The 18,036-nt window shown below is 46.6% G+C and overlaps 1 protein-coding gene across 1 annotated transcript; it reads right to left on the reverse strand.

Annotated features, from left to right (window-relative positions):
• LOC138113300 (maestro heat-like repeat-containing protein family member 7) lies at positions 1 to 15,329 on the reverse strand. Its single transcript, XM_069021461.1, has 13 exons — positions 15,212 to 15,329; positions 14,905 to 14,969; positions 14,469 to 14,792; positions 14,141 to 14,289; positions 13,802 to 13,940; positions 13,387 to 13,574; positions 13,167 to 13,304; positions 12,775 to 12,889; positions 12,494 to 12,631; positions 12,063 to 12,239; positions 11,775 to 11,930; positions 11,460 to 11,621; positions 1 to 153 (listed from the first exon to the last, which is right to left on the reverse strand). Exons 1-13 carry the CDS (start codon positions 15,327 to 15,329, stop codon positions 1 to 3), a joined length of 2,022 nt encoding a protein of 673 aa, XP_068877562.1.
• Positions 15,330 to 18,036: the final 2,707 nt, after the last annotated feature.

The following is an 18,036-nucleotide window of genomic DNA, read 5'->3' on the forward strand; positions in this document are numbered from 1 at the left end:
CTACTTTTTATCCCTCCCTTCCTCGAGGGCTGCTGACTGCTGCAGTGCCTGGAGCCTTCGCTCCCCTGGGTAGGGCAGAGGCTTCAGAGGAGCAGCTTCAGAGCTCTGTGCCTCTGGCTGCTCCCCCTCCTGCCGCACACCGCTGGAGCTATCCTGGGCAGGGGACAGCAGCGGTCACTGTGACAAAACACAACACTTATAAAAGTGAAGCAGATTGTCCTGGGTTGAGGTGCATTCTATTACCATCCTCATGAGCTGTGGAAATCAGGTGGGGCAGTGTTTCCTTGCCTCCTCCCCCCAGACTATCTTGCTGTTAATGGCCCATCATTGTCCTGCTGCATGACTCAGAGATAACTCCCTCCAGACTATCTTCTGTTAATGAGCCTCATCAACACTTGGCCTCATGACTCATTACCCTATTGTGAGATGCTCCACCCAGAGGGAGGAACCAAGCATCCCACCGTGGATATAATCTGGGACTCTGAGCACCAAAGACACTGGCTCCGCTGGATTTCCAGAGGACAGGAGCTACACAGCCACCACTGGGCTTTCTGAGGAAGAGCAGACCCCTTCTACTACAGGATCACCACTTCAGAGGATTGCAGCCACAATTCCACCAGACTCCTACCACCACCCTGCCTAACAGGGACTCAGGTTGTATCTTGACTCTGTCAGTGTTTTCTTTTACTTTCTTTTCCTTTTTTTTAATTTCCATTAAATTGTTATTCTGACTTGGTGCCTCTCACTGGTTTGTTTTCAAACTAGTACACAGATATAGTAAAAATCTATGCAAATAACTAATTAAAGAAAGATTTACTGTACAATGCTAATTTATAAAAAGCAGTAGTTATGTTAGTAGAGGGTAAAAAAACACTTGGTAGTGTAACCAAATTCCAAATAATAGCCAGTTGTCTCCTGATCTGATAGTTTTTAAAATGCTGCTAGAGCTCCTGGTGGAAGTCCTTCAAAAAGCATGTTGGTTTCTAGGACTTATTTCTGTATAGTCATCGCTTGACACAAGTTCTAGAGATGAGTGAAAAGCACCTGAAAGCAGCCTTTGCACAATATTTCTTCTGAGACAATGACACAAAGATCCTCCAGAGAATAAGCCAAGGTTTTGAGGATTGTCATTCTGGATTTCAACACCTAAATCCTACCCGTGCAACACTTTGAGTGCCAATCATTTTTTAAGATAATTATATAAATAAAGCAGAAGTCATCAAACTAATCCTGGATCTCTTAAAGCCTTGCATAAGTGCAGCCATCATGGGCCCACTCTTCCCCTTTGTAAATGTGATAAACACATATTTAAACATAGACCACTCTAAAAATCATTCTCTATATATAGAAGTGTTGCAGGTAAAATAAAATATACTAGTTCCTTCCCTTAGAAAATAGAGCCTTTTTTAACAGTGGAGGCAGAGCCATTGTTGCCTAGGGCAATGGCAAAATGAGTTAACACTCCTAGCAACAAACTATCTTCATTAAGGTGTATTATTTAATATAAGGCTTGTACAAATTAATCCAGACCATATATAGGAAAAGAAAGATGGCTAATTTCTACTTTTAAAGGAAAAAAATAACATTTTAATTCATAAGCCTTATATTTCTGAGAGACCTTGACTTCTAATGATAGGTTGCATTTTGAATAAATCAGTTGCTGTGTTCTCCACTTGGAATATATAATCTATTTCAAATTTCAGATTTTATTTCATACCACTACCATATTCATGTCTTGTCTACAACTGCAATTATTTAAAGAAAAAGGAGGAATTAAAAATAATTCCATTTCTCGGATCATGTTTGAAGGTGAAAAATAACTATTCAAAGTAGTCTATCTACTTCATTTCACAGATTTGAGGACCATGGACAATATTCATGAGCAAGTATCTTGGAATTTTTCCTAGATTTTTGTCTACCCAAGGATCATTCTAGCTCTGTTTCATAGCTGTTCTGTGTGCATTCAGCCTAAAATTCTACTCCTTGTATGGGCAAGGCAAATAAACTTCTCCCAATCTATTTGACATAACGAGCTAAGAGCTGAGACCAACCTGAGGATTAAGAGATGAGGAATGACTAAACTGGCAGGATTTAGGTTTTGCTAGGTCACAACTTTGCAATATTTGAAATACAAAAATTTTTGATCCCCTTTTTTTTCAGTAAATTCCTCACAGCCTCCCAGGAGCCAGATTCAAAGTGTTAGAGTAGAGCACTGGTTTTACATCAGAACATGTTTGTTTGTAAGTCATCTTCCTTTTGGCATTGTATGCATCACAGCAGGGAAAAAAACCCCACCAAAATGGAAAAAGCACTTAACTTCCTCTCCCCAGTGAAAGTCTGGTATCTGCTTTTCTCACTGGTAAGTTGGAGAGTTTGTGAGGGGAGGTTTGAAGTCAGTTTAACACATTGCTGTTTTGTTGGGGTTTTAGGCTAGTTTTGAGGACCTATTTTATTCAAATGACTTTTGATTTTCTGCTGGCAGGCCTCACATAAAAAGTCTGCTTGTGCTATATTTTATCTAAATGTTCCCCGCCCCCCTTCCCGTCTTGAGAAGTAGATTTACATCAACTGAAAAGAAGAAAATATAATTGAATGATTATTTTACAGTTTTTCTCATGTTCTGTATCTTATAGCTCTTGTTTTTATGTTCAGTCCCTCATTGTTTCTTACTTGCTTTCCCTTTTTTCCTAGTGATCTGTATTCCATAGAAGCAATAGAAGTGGAGTAAATGTAAGACCTTTATGCAGGCTTTATTGTGGCAGCTGAACTTCTGGAGTGATCTCTGCCCAGCGCTACCTCTGTGTCAGTCAGACCCACTATCACTCACTATCAGGTTCTACAAATTGCATCTTATTTACTAAATCACACAGATGAAACAAAAACTTTTCACCTTTTTTGGGCACGCTTTCAACTTGCAGGTACTGCAAAATTTTACTAACAGTAAGCTTTTTGATTAATGTTCTGTTTCTCTCTTGTGCTTTCTGTGTTAGGTTCTCAAAATACCTTGCAAAAAGAAAGGCCCAAATTTCGACACACTTCTATGTTGATGCCCAGAAAGAGTGCAGGAAGGCTGAGAAAATAATGTGAGCACAGTCCCCTTCTCACAGGAGCCCTCCTGGCAGGCCCCTTCCCTCCTGCAGCCTCACATCAGGGTGAAAAAAAGCCACTGACTGGCACCCCTGGCTAATGTTGCATTCAGAATAGGATAAAGTGCAAAGCAGAGTGAAACACGAGAATTAATTTTAGCATTGCCAAGACAGGAATGTTGACTCCATTATAAGTTAGTAAAAGCATTTGAAAACATTTCAAAAACACCCACACAGACCTCTTTAAATTGTGCTTGAAGGTGATAATGATCTGCAGAGGTCCTTCCTCTCATTAATTTTCTCTTAGGACACAAGAAAATGGTAGCAATCTTCCCACAGAGAAAAATTTGTTTCGTCTGACCAAGTACCGCATCCAAATGCTTATGTTGGAGAGTTATCCAAATTTCATCCAAAATGTCCTGATACCTAGGAGTCTAATGGAGCTCTAGAAATCCATGTTAATCACTCTGTAGCCTTTATGTGTCAAAAGAGCCCAGGACCACAAACTGCACCGTGGACACAGTTTTGGAAAAGAGGTTTCCTAGAATGGTCTCTGACTCCCTCCCTGCTGCCTTGACGAGCAGTGTAAGCCACCATGAATAACTCTCTTATTGTTAAGATCAGGTCCAGCTCCCCTTTCAGTTCCTTCAACTGTAGTATTTTATATTCAAATCAAAGAGCAGTGTCTTACTTTTAAAGGGGGAATTGGATATATGGAATCAGTGCTCTAAAGTCATGTCAATAGATGAGTTTTGTTCTCTCCTCAGCTACACCAAACAAATCTGCTTGAACTCAGCTCCCTGTTTGTGAATTCCCATCAGCTCTGGAACATGGCAAGGCATATCTTGTCTGGCTTTGGATCTAAACTGCACTAATTGCTCTCACCTCCTCCCAATCAGACACAGATAGAGCACTGTGTTCATGGAAAAACGTCACTTCCAGCATGTGGTTGGCATAATGTTTCATAAAATTTACTTTAAAAATGTATTTCTGACCAGAAACAGAACACCAAAATACTTCAAGCATCTCTTCTGCCCTCTCCATGACTCATTCTTGCACTTAGAGATCTGAAGCTATTTTAGATAAATAGGATAAGAAGAACTGCCAGACCAGGATATTTCACATATGGATGTTTGTACATAAATACATTCCCAGTCTCTATGTGATGCGAGATCCATTAACTTCAAAGTGAACTGCACCTGTAACTGTATTTACAGGAATATAATAGTAACTAAAAATATTCATGTGCTATAGGGTATTTTGTGTGAAAGAATTCTTTCCACTTCTCTATTCTTTCCCTAACAGTTATTAATTCTACATAAAATGTTTAAGAGGTTTGGACAAAAATGCATTGAAGCAATCTCTTCACTGCAAGTTAAAGCATGCATAGCAAATGTACTGCACTTTTGTCTCCAGTAATTGCAGATCACAGTCCGTAGAGAGATCTATTTCCCTTGATCAGGTAACCACATAAATTAGACCATGTTTACAGGTCATTGTGAGACTAATTATAAAAATACATGAACCATGATGTCTTTTTTTTTCTTTGAATCTTTATATAAGACCTTGCCACTGACTTTATTTGTAGAAGAAAAAAGCCATTAGATTATGACATATTGCTGTTTATTACTTGTATTACAGTGGCACCAGGCTGCCTCACATTTAGATGACTTTTCCATTATATAACAAATTATGAATTTTACGTAGATTACAGTCTGAAGTAGAAAGACAGATCAGGGAATTACTCAGAGTTCCTCATTTCCAGTGGCAAGAAAAAAATAAAAATACTGGCTGATAATGTGATCTTCTGAACTGAAGTGATATAATTAATATAGGCATTGAAAGAGTCCCCTTCCTGGTCAGAAAGACAAAGGCACTAATTTCATATTAAGCACATGTTATTCCTTTTGAATAAACAAGAACATATTTTTAAGATTAAACATGGTTCTCCAGGGCTTTCTTAACTGACAATCACGATGACTTGTACGCAGTCACACAGGGAATTTATGACATACAGGATATAGGATTTCTTAAATCACAGTGAAGTTTATCAGCTCTGCGATTTCCCTATCTTCCATGAAAACAATCGAAAAATAGCTTAGATATAGATACTCTTGGTAATTCCTGTAATAACTAAGTAGATAGTTATGTGTAAAATATTGTCTAATCTAATTCCTTCCATTTTGTTTGCTACCACCAGACAGAAATTATATTTTCCAGAATCCAATAATCCAAAAATATATAGCTGAGCATTTCTGAGACACTGCCTAGAGCTGAGAATCCTACAGCTTGGCTGGGACATGAAAGATGTCAGCCAAGGCAGACGGCAGCAGATGAAAAGATGGTGTTTGCTGTTGGTTTGATAATAAGAGGGTGAGTTCTCTAAAGTTCACTCACAATTCTTCAGTATCTTGCAAGAACTAAAAAGTCTTTTCACAGCAACACAATAACACATTTTATATAAAAGTTACAATTTGGTAACCTTTCACAATTTCACTGCCTCCATTTCATTGCACAGAACCATGATGGGGTCCCTTTTAAATGCTGAGAGATAAGAGACGGATAAAACAAAGATAGAAAGTGTGAGAGGGAGAAAAAGGTAAAAGGTTTCTGCTCAGGGTTCTAAATTAATACACTATTGATCAAAACTTGAATCAGAAAAGTTCAATTATTTGGTCACAACTAGCCTTTATTCTTTCCATCAATTCATATACAGTCAATATCCTATTATATTGCTACTTTGAAAGGATGTCTAGAGGAATAATGTGCTTGAACAATGCATTCCAGTGAACCTACCTGATTGTAACGGTGGGAGTCATTTTTTCTGGTTTTCCAAAAAATAAATAGGATCTATAAAACACACAAACAGCAACAGTTTGGGCACTCAAATGTAGCTGACATTGGTGAAATCTGTACCAATCTCTATCTTAAAGCATAAAAAAATTATTTGCTCTTCTTAATATATATATATGCTCGAGTAAATGCTTCTACTTCTTATTGATTCCCCGGGAAATAGATTTTCCAAGTACCTTAAGCCAGTGTTAACATTCTATGTAACTTCATTCACCGTATCATGTCGAAATTAGCATTAGGTGATTATAGCTCAATGTAATTAGCTGTGTATATTAGAAGAGCGGAAATGCACCCTGTAGTTGATTACCCTAATTTTCAGTCAGCAGTGGCAGACACACATTTCCCCAGTGCTCAGGGCAGCAATATGGGCTGAGCTCTCCACGCCCACGGTGTTCCCGCTCTGGGGCAGGCAGTGCTGGGGGAGCACAGCACCCTGCGGGCCACAGGCACCCCGGCCCTGCTCAATTGCCAGGAGCTTCCACATCCATCACTCTGGATGGCTCTGAGGTTCTCTTCAGGATCCCTGCCAGTGGAAGGGATAGCATTTTCCAGGGTTCAGGGTAGTTTGCCCAATAAGGCACAAAACAATAGCCATAAAAAACCAGTATGATACTGCAATGGAAAAAAAAAAAAAAAAAAGTGGTCAGAAACAGGGGCTTTTCAGTTATTGATAAAAATATGTAATAAAGATAACACAGAAAAACCTACATATTGTATGGTGGTGGGTAATAGCGTAACAGTGAGTGTTAGATGAGTTGCTTGTCTGCTCAGTTATAAGGAAAATATATTTAATCTTTTGATTCCTCGGAAAATGCTTATTTGAAGACAGCTGGACTGGGAACGAAGTACCAGGCAAACTATTTCATTTCGCTTTTTTAATGAGCAATTAAATAAAAAGGATACCAGTTCTGTTGATTAGCTACAGAGTTGTGCAACACCTTCTGCTAACTTGCAGCAGATCTGGCTCTACAGACAAATGAAAGAGTGCAGAGAAACAGATTTGCCTTTGGTTTTCCCCTTTTCCAATATTACTTGTTTTACTCTTCCTTTTTTTTTTTAATTTCCTTTTTTTCTTTTGCTGTTTTTGTTTTCTTCTCTCTCTTTCTTTTTTGTAGCCAGAAAAGCCAGAGAAAGCTGCAAGGCAATGAGGCCCTTACCAAACAATAGGGCAGCATTCCCATCCCCTTTGCTAGCTAGCCACATTCACTGCCAAAAAAAGTGTTAATGAGATGTGAACAAGCAGTCCAGCTTCAAATTACCCCCTCCCTCCTTCCCCTCCCTCTGCATTTCCCATAAAGGGAAGGGAAAGGAGTACTTGCCTGCCTGGGAGCACTGTTGGGGTGGGCACGCGATAGGGATGAGGTTCCTGTGGAAGGACAGCGGCATCCTGACCTTGGCTTCCACAAAGGGGAAATCCGTGCTCTCAGGGCCCTTAAGCCTGGCTTGTAAACGCCGGCATGGTTGGCGGTGTTACAGTAATTGTCATTTAAATTACCTCTTGCCATCCACTACACGGATGTCAACTTTCAACACTGCTGCGAGTGCCAGGCTCTCAAAGGCTGACATCCTGATTCCCTTCCCCCACCCTTACGCTCTGAGGGGTGAGTATGAGCGTTGATGAATATGGAACTGGATCTTCCGCATGCTCTAGCAACAAGGACGCTAGAAATTCCGTTTACAGTCTGACTTCTGTTGTCTGAGGAGGTTCTAAAGAACTTACTACCAGTTTGGTTTTGTTACTTGCTAGTGCTTATGAGTGTGTCTGTACAAGAACTTACATTAGAATGATATATTCATCTTCCATTTTTAGAAAGTTCTGCTGGAGAACCACTGGAGTATCAGGAAAAATGAATTACAAAGATCAGTACAGAACAGAAAAAAGGAACTACTAAAAATGGAACATTTTAATTGACCATTTCAGCCTTCTTCAGAACTTCGGTTTGGTTCAAGGCAAAGTCAATAAAAAATAGCCGATTCCTAAAATGAGAGGTATGCTATCCATTGCTTAATAGTTATAAAGAATTTCTCCATGCATTTTCTCATCTGATTCCAGAGGTAAATCTGTAAGTGTGAATCCTTTGTTTTGCTACTGTTTTTGTAATTAAAGATAATAATTCAGATTACATGTTCCTTTGTCCAAAGATTAGAGCAGTAGCTATGGAAAGCAAGACTAAGCGGAGGTCAAGCTGTTCAGTGTCACGCAGTATATTTTACAGCAGTTGCATTGTTGTTATCAAAACTCATTTGAAATTGGCCCATGTTTTCTCAAACAGCTAAGCTGTCTTTTGTGCAATTTCATTGTTTATTTCTTTGCAGTGGACCATCCCAAGATTTCAGCCATGGATATGTTCACAGGGGAAAAGTGCTGGATTATATGTGGGGTTTTATCTGCTGCTGTTTGTGACTTGTTGCTCATGGCTCAACTGCTGCTAGGAAAATGGATCACTTTTGGTGGCTGTATCATTCTGCACATGCATGAGGACACCACTGATTTCACCCACACTGCACAGGATTCTAAGATAGAAATTTAGTTTTGCATTCAGCCTGAAGTTTGAAAGAAATTGTTTCTTTGAATTCATACATCCACTGCAAATTTCTTGGTCCAAGTCAGCATTTTATCAGACTGCTTGCTCTTTGGCCTATTTTCTAGGCCAGAGAAAATAATCAGCAAACCTAAGAGTATGTTTTATAGAGTGTGTTATAAGATAAGGAAGTAGGGCACAGATTCCAATCTTCAGTAGCCAAACCACGTGGAAATGTGAGAACTCCTAAAACTATGTAAAATGAACTACTTAGCTCTCAGTCTGGCCACAGAAGACTTACGCACTGAAATTATTTGAAAACAATGAAGATCCTTTAAATAAAAGCTGTGAGGCTTCAGAAGCTCGGTGTGGAAGACCACAATGTCTCCTATTGTCAATAAACTCAAATACCAGATCATCACACTGGAGCATATTGTGAGTTGGAATGGGGTGGAAGCAGGATGACAGGAGAGGCAGAGCAGAGCCGTGTTTCTAAGGCTGCTGTGACAAGAATGATGGTGGCTGACTTTGTGTTTCATGAAGACACTCTGAAACCTTACTAGGTTCCCAGTGTAAATAACCGCTGTGGGGTGTAGTTTGGAAAGGCTGCCTCCCTCACTGCTGCACCAGGGGCTTGTCCCAGCTCTTACAACCAGCTATAGCTGCATGTGCAGGTGGTGTGGCACTGGTTTGAGCGGTACCCCCACACACGGATCTGCGTGTAGATGTAGGGCAGGGACCTGCTCCCCCACTTGGACAGCTGGTATCCTCAGCCTTACCAGACACACACCTCCAGATATCCTTGCTGCTCCCCTGTGTGCGCCCAGCTGCACTCCCTGCCCCACTCCCTGTGGAAGAGCTTCTCTACATCAAATAAACCCTCTTCTCCTACCTTATCCTGATTCGCCTCTTCTCTGGTCCTGAGCAGGAAATCAATATTCTGGCACCTGTGGGCTCTGAACAGATCACTTGGAAACATTGATCTGGAAACCTTTTCTGGGGAGAAAAGCTTTGTATCCCTGTGATAAAAGCTCTGCCAAGCAGAAAACACTGGGCAGAAAATACATCAGTGCCTCTTGCAGAACCTGAAGGACTAGCCTAAAATGTCAGAGGGAAAAGCAATACTCACCATTAAAAGTTGTAAAGTGAATTTGATATCTGATTTTTATGGAAACTGAGTCCTTTTTTATTCTTTCTCAGGATGGATTGATTTACATCTGAATTTTTCCTTTTAAAATGGTTATATATTTGAATTTATTTTCAGTAAATTATTTCCAAAGAAATATTTCTGTTAGTATCTAATGTTATTGATGATGTAAGTATTTATTGGTGTCTTTAAAGATGGTAAATTAGTACACAGAACTAATAGGAGAAGGTCCATTTTCTTTGCAGCTAGTAGAGATGAAATATATGCAGAGATGTCCTTCAAATACATTTTTATATCTTTATTAAAATACAACTAAAAGGTATTGCATAAAACAATATATTCCATTAAAATCTCACCATCTACTCTTCCTATGAACATCTTCCCAGCCTAGCACAAAATTTAGAAATCTCTGGAATCGCTTGCATTTTTTTCTCTGAAAACTATTAAGAAATCCAAGGACAGATATGATGGAATTACTCTGGTTCTCATTGCAGCTGAAAAAAATCTCATCTGTTCTTATTAAAAATAATCATTATTATTTCATCAGCTAATGTCAGTGGCAAAACCACAGTATTATGTTCTGTTGCCTTTCAATGTGTTTGGAATAGTAAATTAGTTTCTTTTCCTCAGATATTTGATAGTAAATGTCCTCTGGAAATCTGGCAAGATAAAAGAACTTCAGACAATACCAAATTAAAGCCCAGCAGACACAGTTCTTACAATGCTGCTGTGAAGCAAATCCTACACTTCAAAGCATTTCATTTTTCAAGGTCAAACTGAGGATCTAGTTGCATTTTCCTGTGCACTTCAATGACTAAACAAGCAGTTCAATCTACTTGTGGCCTCAAAACTGTCAATGAGGGCTTTCCCAAGCAGAATTCCAAAGAGGTCCAACAAGAGAACAAAGCAAGTTTCAGTAGCTTCAGAAGGCTTTACACAGTGTGTCTTAACTGCAGGGGCCTGTCCACCTTCAAAGAGACAAAGTTGTGCACATGTCTAGCACAGACATCTATTAACCCAATTTTTTATTTCTTACTTTTTCTCTACTTAAAATGAAAAAGTCCAAAGGCCAACAAGCTGAAGGAAAGTGGTTCTGGTTACCTAGCTACTGGAAAAACACACTCATCTGTAAAAATAGGAAATATGTTTGCATAGAGCTTTTCTCTTTAAGATATTTCCAACCCTATCATCTATCAGCAGTGGAAAGGTTGTCTTAAAGGTAGAGATAGAAAATGTATTCTCTAATGCATTTGTAGATCTTAATCTCCTTTAAATTGCCTTTAAGAAAAAAAAGGCGTTACATTTGATTTTACATTAGACCTTCCATATGTTGCAGCTTTCACTATTTGTAGTGTAAGGAAGCACTATAGTGCACAGGCACTGTCTATAGTTGTAGAATGTATTCTTTCACTCCACAGAATGAGTTATCTCTTCTTTGCTAGAATGTGACTCCTTAACCTAACTCTGTTTCCATGTGTCGGTTCAGGCGCGCAGCCCCGGGCCCCTACAAACACAAGCTGCCCGCTGCCTCTGCACCTGCCTCAACTCCTGCCTGCGGTCACAGCAGCAAAACCAGGCTGTTCCCAGCCAGAGAGCAGAGCCCTGTTCCCGCAGGAGGCTCTTGTGAGCGCCTTCCAGGACTCTCCGCTGTGCACGGAGCACTTCTCATGCCCGCTCTGAACACTCTTTGGACAACAGAGCACAAGCCAGCAGATCCCGCTCAGCAATCCCAGTGCAGAATAAACAAACACCTACTCTATAGCCATTTAACTATAAAGTTTTGTTTTCTTGCCCAGTTTTGAGCATCAGGATGCAGAACAGGGCAGAGGCGCAGCTGCCAGCCCCACCCACTGAGCACCGGGGACAGGGGGCTTCTCCAGGCTGTGGCTGGGGCTTCCAGGGTGTCCTTAACAGGCAATCGTCAAACTTCAAAGCTTGCTTCTTGTTCAGCAGCTCCTTTAGATCCCTCCTCTTCAGGAAGTGGGCTGCACAAAGCAGTGTTTCACAAGAGGCCTGGAGAGCAGCAGAAAGCCAGAGGTGGCACCAGAGCCCAGGGCACAGGACCAGCATCCCTGTGCCAAGGCCAGGGGGAGGTTGCAGCCCGCAAGGTGCCAGGGGCAGCCGAGCCCCCTCTCAGGGGGACAAAAGAAGCCCACGAGTCCTCACCTCTGCCACACGCCGATTCTCATCATGGCAGTAGATTAAAAGTGAGAACAGGCTCTGCCTCACAATTGCCTTCAGGGACTTCTTTCCCTTTTTCACTACTAACTCCATCACCTTTCTAAAGAGGTGAATAGAGAGCAGCTGGACACGGCTGTTGTCCTGGCGGCAAAGAAGAGGATAAGACCTCAACATCAACTTCTCCAGGCCAACCTGGGCAAAGGCCTGAAATCCACAGGGAACAAAGTTTCTGGGCAGCAAACAGTGCCCACGGCCGGGGGGACAGAGCCTTACATTCTTAAAGAGTGGCAGGAGTGCCTCAGCCAGCTTCGGAGCGGTGGTGCTGGATACCAGGATCTCTTTATCCTGGAGCATATGTGTGAGCACAGAGAGGGTCATCTCAACCACCTCTACGTCTGCATCTCTCAGTAGCTCCACAAGCCTTGGAGACAGGCTGCACATGTATTCGGCCTGCGTGGAACACAAGGCTGTGCTGTGAAGCCATGAACGGCTGCAGCACCAACACCGCCCTGCCACTGCAACCCCACCCTGCTTCCGCAGGGCCCAGATGCCAAAGGCCTGTCCCGAAACACGCAGGCAGCTGAACCGGGAGGGAGGAGAGCTGGGAGCAGCTGCCTCAGCTGCTGAAGCCCAGCCAAGCCCAAGGGGCTGCGTTCCCCAGCCCCATGGTGCCAGTGCATCTTCAGCCACTGCTCCCTTCTCACTATCACTGGATCGTCGCTGAGCACCACGAGGCCTCTGAGCGCCAGGCGACGCCTCTCCCTGCACTCGCTCCGAAGGTGTCTTGACATGATCTGCAGCATCCTGCGACCACATTCACTCAAATCCAGACACTCCAGGACCTGAAAGGCACAGGGCAGTGACAGGGGACCCAGGTGGCAGGAGCCTGGAACGGCACAGGGCTTGGCCCAGGCAGCAGCACAGGACACGGGCACTGTCCCAGGCAGCTGCAGCTGCAAGAGGCAGCGCTGGCCATCAGGCTCACCTCAACAAAGAAGGCCAGGATGGGCAGATCCCAGCGTGGCTCCTCCCTGATGAGCAGCCTCAGCAGGCCGACTGAGATTGGGGTACACAAGTGGGGCAAGCCACTGCGCATCTCCCTGGCAGGGGGAAAAAGGCACCAAGACCCTGAGCTGGACGGGCAGACCTCTCCCAGGACTGACTCACAGAGGTCTGATCTCTCCCCAGCACCCTGCGAGGGGACGTGGGCCCTTTGGGAGGCGGCCGCTCCTGGGCACCCTCCTCTCCCAGCCTTTTGCAGTCTGCTCGGCCATCCCTCGGTGACAAGGCCCCCTCGCCCACAACCACGGGGACTGTGTGGGGCACGCCGGGCACAGGGCACAAATGCCAGGGGCGGCGGGGAGGAGGGCGTCTCACCTGGCCAGCAGACCCACTGCATAGTGCTGCGTGTCAGGACAGAGCAGTGTGTCCCAGACACGTTTGCACTCCAAAGCCACCACCTTATCGTCATCCCACAGTCGGCAGAGCAGGGCCTTCAGGGTCTGCATTGCAAACCTGTGTGCAGAGCAAAGCCCAGGTCACAATGGGAGCACTGGCCCTGGACACAAGGGCATGGGAAGGACAGGACGACTGGGACCTGTTGGGCTTGGTGGGAAGGTGGCGTTTCTCCCGGCATGCTCTCCAGAAGTTTTCAACGTCCTCTGGCATCTGCTCTGTGGTGATGAAAATTTGGGAGAGCAGAGCCACAAACAAGTGGGCGGAATGAAGTTTTATTGCATCATGGCACTTGGGTACCTGGGCAATCACCCACAGCGCCACAGTTGCCTGCAAAGGACAAACCACCCTGAGACAGCACTCAGTGCCCAGGTGTCCATGTGGCAGGGCCCGAGGGGAGACGCAGGGGGAGCAGCCGGCCTGCTGCCCCTGAGCCTGCTCCAAGCCCAGGATTCAGCCCAGCGCCCGAGGCAGGGAGATGCAGGGCAGGGAGGGGGATGGAGAGCTGCTGGAGAGGCGACCTGGAGGGTGAGCAAAGGCCAGTTCCAGAAACTCACAGCCAGGGCAAAGACGGCCTCGTTGTCTCCTCTGATGGTGAACAGTGGCTTGTCCTCCATCAGACAGAGCAGTGTTGGAAGCACCTTCTCCACTGCTGTTTCTGATGAGCCTATGGCTCTCCACATCATTTCAGCAGCTCTGTGGGACCAGAGCTCTGCATCAGGACCATGAAGCTACGTGGGGCCGGGTGACAGAGCCCCGGTGCCCGGAGCGGCAGGGAGGGAGCATGGCAGCAGGCTCAGGACGCAGAGGGGCCCCAGGGTCCTGGAGCTCTCGCCTGCGGGCAGACCCCTAAAGGCCAGTGAGCCCTGAGCTCTCAAGGCAGTTGTGCCCCGTACCTGTCACACGATGGGGCACAGCCCAGGAGGGTCATGATCACATCAGCAGGGTGTTCTTCAGCCAGCCTCAGAATGTCAGTTTGCAGCCTGGCATCCAGCGTGACATGGGACATGAGTCTCTGGTGAATGTCCCTCACCATGGCTGGCACCTGGAGGAGGCATGGGGAAGACCTGGAGTGCTGTACAAGGGAGCAACTTCCCCAGCTTCCCCCGAGAAGTGCTTCCCTTCCCACCACAATGTGTTGGCCTCAGAGGCTGAGGGGGCCCAGTGGATGTGGCTTGAGGGACGATCCGGGGAGGCCTCCAGCCCTGGCCCCAGGCTGCTTACCTGCTGCTGAGAAGAAACACCCTTGGTAAAATGCTGAGTGGGAGCATGAATCGCAGTCAGAGTGGGTGTGGTGCCAGTCTTTGCGATGCCCAGAGTCCTTGTGGTGGTGTGGTTTGCGATGGCCATGCCCTCACTCAGTGCCACGTCAGCCTTCGCCCTGGGATCAGCCATTGCCCTGGCAGAGTTTCCTGTGCACGCAGTGGATGCTGTGCTGCCACCAGCCTTTGCCTGTAGCTCGGTTGGCCTGGAGTCAGGCTGGGCTGTGCCCTCAGTTGCTATGGGGGTGGTGTTCCTACGCCCAACGTGCAGGACCCTCTGCAACATCTGCAGGAGAACGAAGGGCAGGAAGAGAGGGACGTTCCATGGAGAGCTCCAACGTGCTGCTCGGCTGAGCAGCGACAGCAGGCCCAGCCCAGGTGGGGATGGCTGCAGGTACCTGCGCTGCTCTGCTGAAGCGGCCACGGGCGGGGTCCTGCTCTTGTGTCTGGTCCGTGGCTGCATCTGGCAAAGAGCGAGCGCGGCCAGAGCTGAGGGGCTGCAGGAGAGGCCGGAGAACACAGCCCAGCCCTGCGCTCCCCAGGCAGGGACAGCCCCGGGATGCCAAGGGGATGGAGCACGGCTGCCGGGGGGGCAGCCTTGGACCCTGTTCCGTCCTGTCTGTGGGCAGGTCCACAAGGGGCTGGGCTGGGCTGGGGCCAACCTGGCTAAAGGCACCAGCCCTGCAGCCCAGCTCTGCTACTCACCATCCAGCAGCGGCTGGAACTGCTCCAGCTCTTCGAGCTGCTGTATTTGGGCAGCTGCATGGCCATTCCTTGTTTTCCCCCTAAACACTTTGAAAAGGCTGAGCAATCTGCCCGCCATCTCAGTGCCTGACTTCGAGAGCACCTTGAAGACAGATGCCTTGAGAAAGCTCCGAGTCACCAAGTCCCGCAGTCCGGCCGCGAGGCCAGATGCAGGACTAACGCCTCGGAACAGCTGCGGGTCAGCAGCGAACGAGCTGGCTGTGCGGGGACTCCTCACAGCACCACTCGCCCGTCCTGCCCCGTCGCGTGCACCGAGCACTGTGGCGTGGCCGCGTCGCCGCCAGCACCTATGTCAGCACGTGTCACAAAGGGCCCTGGGACACCCTGTCCTGTTGCATTCCATGGTGACCATTCCACACTGTGTCACAAAGGGCCCTTGGACACACTGGCACCCGCCCCTGGGACCACCCCCAGCCCACCCAAAGTGCCCCGGGTTGGAAGGAATCCCTTGGCCCGAGTGGCTGAGACAGCCTGGGACACACCAAGATCAGCCGAGTCCACAGGGCAGGACTCTCTCTGCTGCCTGGCCCACACACCCCAGCTCTGGGCTGGCCCTGGGCCAGGGCAGCTTCCAGCAAGCAAGAGACAAATGCATCCTGCCGAGAGTTGAAACACACCAGATAGGGAAGATGTGAAAAGTACGCGCGTAAAGGCCTTTTAATTCACAGCTCTCAAAGAGAGCTTTGGGGCTCGCAGCTGGACAGAGATGATCTCGCTCAGACCTCTGCTGAAAGGGGGGTAACACACTCTGCTGCAGGTGCTTGGGTTGGTCTCCGCAGGCCCAGGCCGATGCCAAACCGTCTCTTCACAGCCTTCTCCCTTCCCAAGTGCAACGGGCCTCAAGGACTGGAAGGAGCACAGGGAGCCCAAGGGAGACAGTTGCACCCACTTCACTGGGGGCACCTGGGCAAGCACTTTCCTTGAGAAGCAAGGCCCTCTCCTCCAAAGGGATTTCCCCAAATCTGTCCATGTCCTGGGGAACAGCAACACACACTTAGGAAACCCTGGCAAGGCTGAATTACTTCCGGTCCTTTCAGAACAGGCCCTCCGGCTCGCTCCCATCTTCCCCCAGGTGTGGTCCCACGTGTCGGTTCAGGCGCGCAGCCCCGGGCCCCTACAAACACAAGCTGCCCGCTGCCTCTGCACCTGCCTCAACTCCTGCCTGCGGTCACAGCAGCAAAACCAGGCTGTTCCCAGCCAGAGAGCAGAGCCCTGTTCCCGCAGGAGGCTCTTGTGAGCGCCTTCCAGGACTCTCCGCTGTGCACGGAGCACTTCTCATGCCCGCTCTGAACACTCTTTGGACAACAGAGCACAAGCCGGCTGGCTCTGGGGTCAGCAGACCCCAAACACAGGCGCAGGAAGAAGCAGCGGCTGTTTTGCAGCCATGCCCAAGAGAGATGCGAAGGGTCCCCTCCCTCTGCTCTCGCTTGGTTGGGTTTCTGACTGGCTCTGAGGCAGGGGCTGCGATTCCTCCCGTGTGGGGACCAGAACCGCACCCAGGATCCAGGCACTGCCTGACAGCGCTCCAGACGCTGCGATGGTCGCGCCTCTGAGTCTCGGCCACTCTGCTGCTGCTGCTGCTTCATGTGCTTTTAGGCACAGCCAAAGCTCACTGTTAAGCCACGATGGTCTCTGGTTGTGCCCTCTTCCTGTCCCTGTGGAGATAACTATATGCGTTGAGGTGAAAGTTTCTAAAGCAGCCCATTTGGCGTTAAACACCTGGCATTAAGAGTCCTTGTCATCTCTTTGTAGCTTAATAATACTGATGGTGTTAGCCACGTAATGCCCAGGGTTTGACTTGTAGGCCAGCCCTGGTGAGGCCTGCTGCTCAGGCCTCAGCACATCAGTTGATCATCAGACTTAGAAGTTGTCAGACTGCCCCAACAACTGTTGCATATATGGTTAGTCCATCTTGAGGCAGAACTGCAAGCTGCATTCCCTGTATTGTGTGCTTGATTAAGCACACAATACAAGGAATGAAACAAGGAAGAAACAAAAAGGTAGCCGCTGCACAAAGGGAAAGGAGAAGGGCCCGTTTGAGCCACAGACTCCCTGGCGGCCACAAAAATATATCAGGTTCCCAACATTCCCATGTCTGCATTGGTACATGGGCTAATTTTCTTATCTCCCTAGTCACCTGTTTTCCTGCTTTTTGATTGTCATCAATTTGTAAGCAACAGCTGGATTAATTTTATTTCCTGCAAACTCCTCCTTCTGCCAGTAGTCTAAACCATGTGATGCTGGAAAATCGCATTCTGCCGTCGTGTGGATTGGTCATCCACAAGGTCAAGGGTTGCAGCCATCTGGTTAGTTATTGTCTCCAAGATGGCTTGCAGTCATATTATCCACTTCAAATTACAGATAGGTTCTCTGGCCCGTGATACCAATTCACTAGGGTTCCATGTAGCCGGTCCATAATGTTGTATAATTCTCTCAGGTGGCCACTCATCATCTCCCCATCTTTGGGAGCTTCCCTTAGTTAGGGAGGTGTCAAGACACCATTTTTCTCTGACCAAATCCTCATATATTTTGACTCTGAGCCCCGTCCCGGCTTTGTGACAGCAAAAAGAACAGGGGCCTGATATAGCCTGTGTAACATATTCCTGACCAGTTTGGAGGCAACCGTCGGTAAGCATGTTGGCCACCAATCCAATGATGACCTTCCTTCCCACTTTTCGTCATCAACTGTTGGGTCAAAATATAACTTGTTCCCTGGACCTAACGGACCTCCAAAAATAGTTGCTTCACCATAAGAGTCACAATAT

Source organism: Aphelocoma coerulescens, chromosome 7, assembly GCF_041296385.1.
Source record: "Aphelocoma coerulescens isolate FSJ_1873_10779 chromosome 7, UR_Acoe_1.0, whole genome shotgun sequence".
Classification (NCBI taxonomy): domain Eukaryota; kingdom Metazoa; phylum Chordata; class Aves; order Passeriformes; family Corvidae; genus Aphelocoma; species Aphelocoma coerulescens.

Bases quoted from the DNA above. Each gene is read 5' to 3' on its own strand.
- LOC138113300 (XM_069021461.1), bottom strand. From the start codon at position 15,329: ATGGCGGGCAGATTGCTCAGCCTTTTCAAAGTGTTTAGGGGGAAAACA. The intron at 13,305-13,386 runs GTCCCAGTCGTC...CTCTGCACACAG, and splicing joins CTTCCCACCAAGCCCAACAG to GTTTGCAATGCAGACCCTGA. The intron at 12,240-12,493 runs GTGAGAAGGGAG...TGTTCCACGCAG, and splicing joins TCAGCGACGATCCAGTGATA to GCCGAATACATGTGCAGCCT.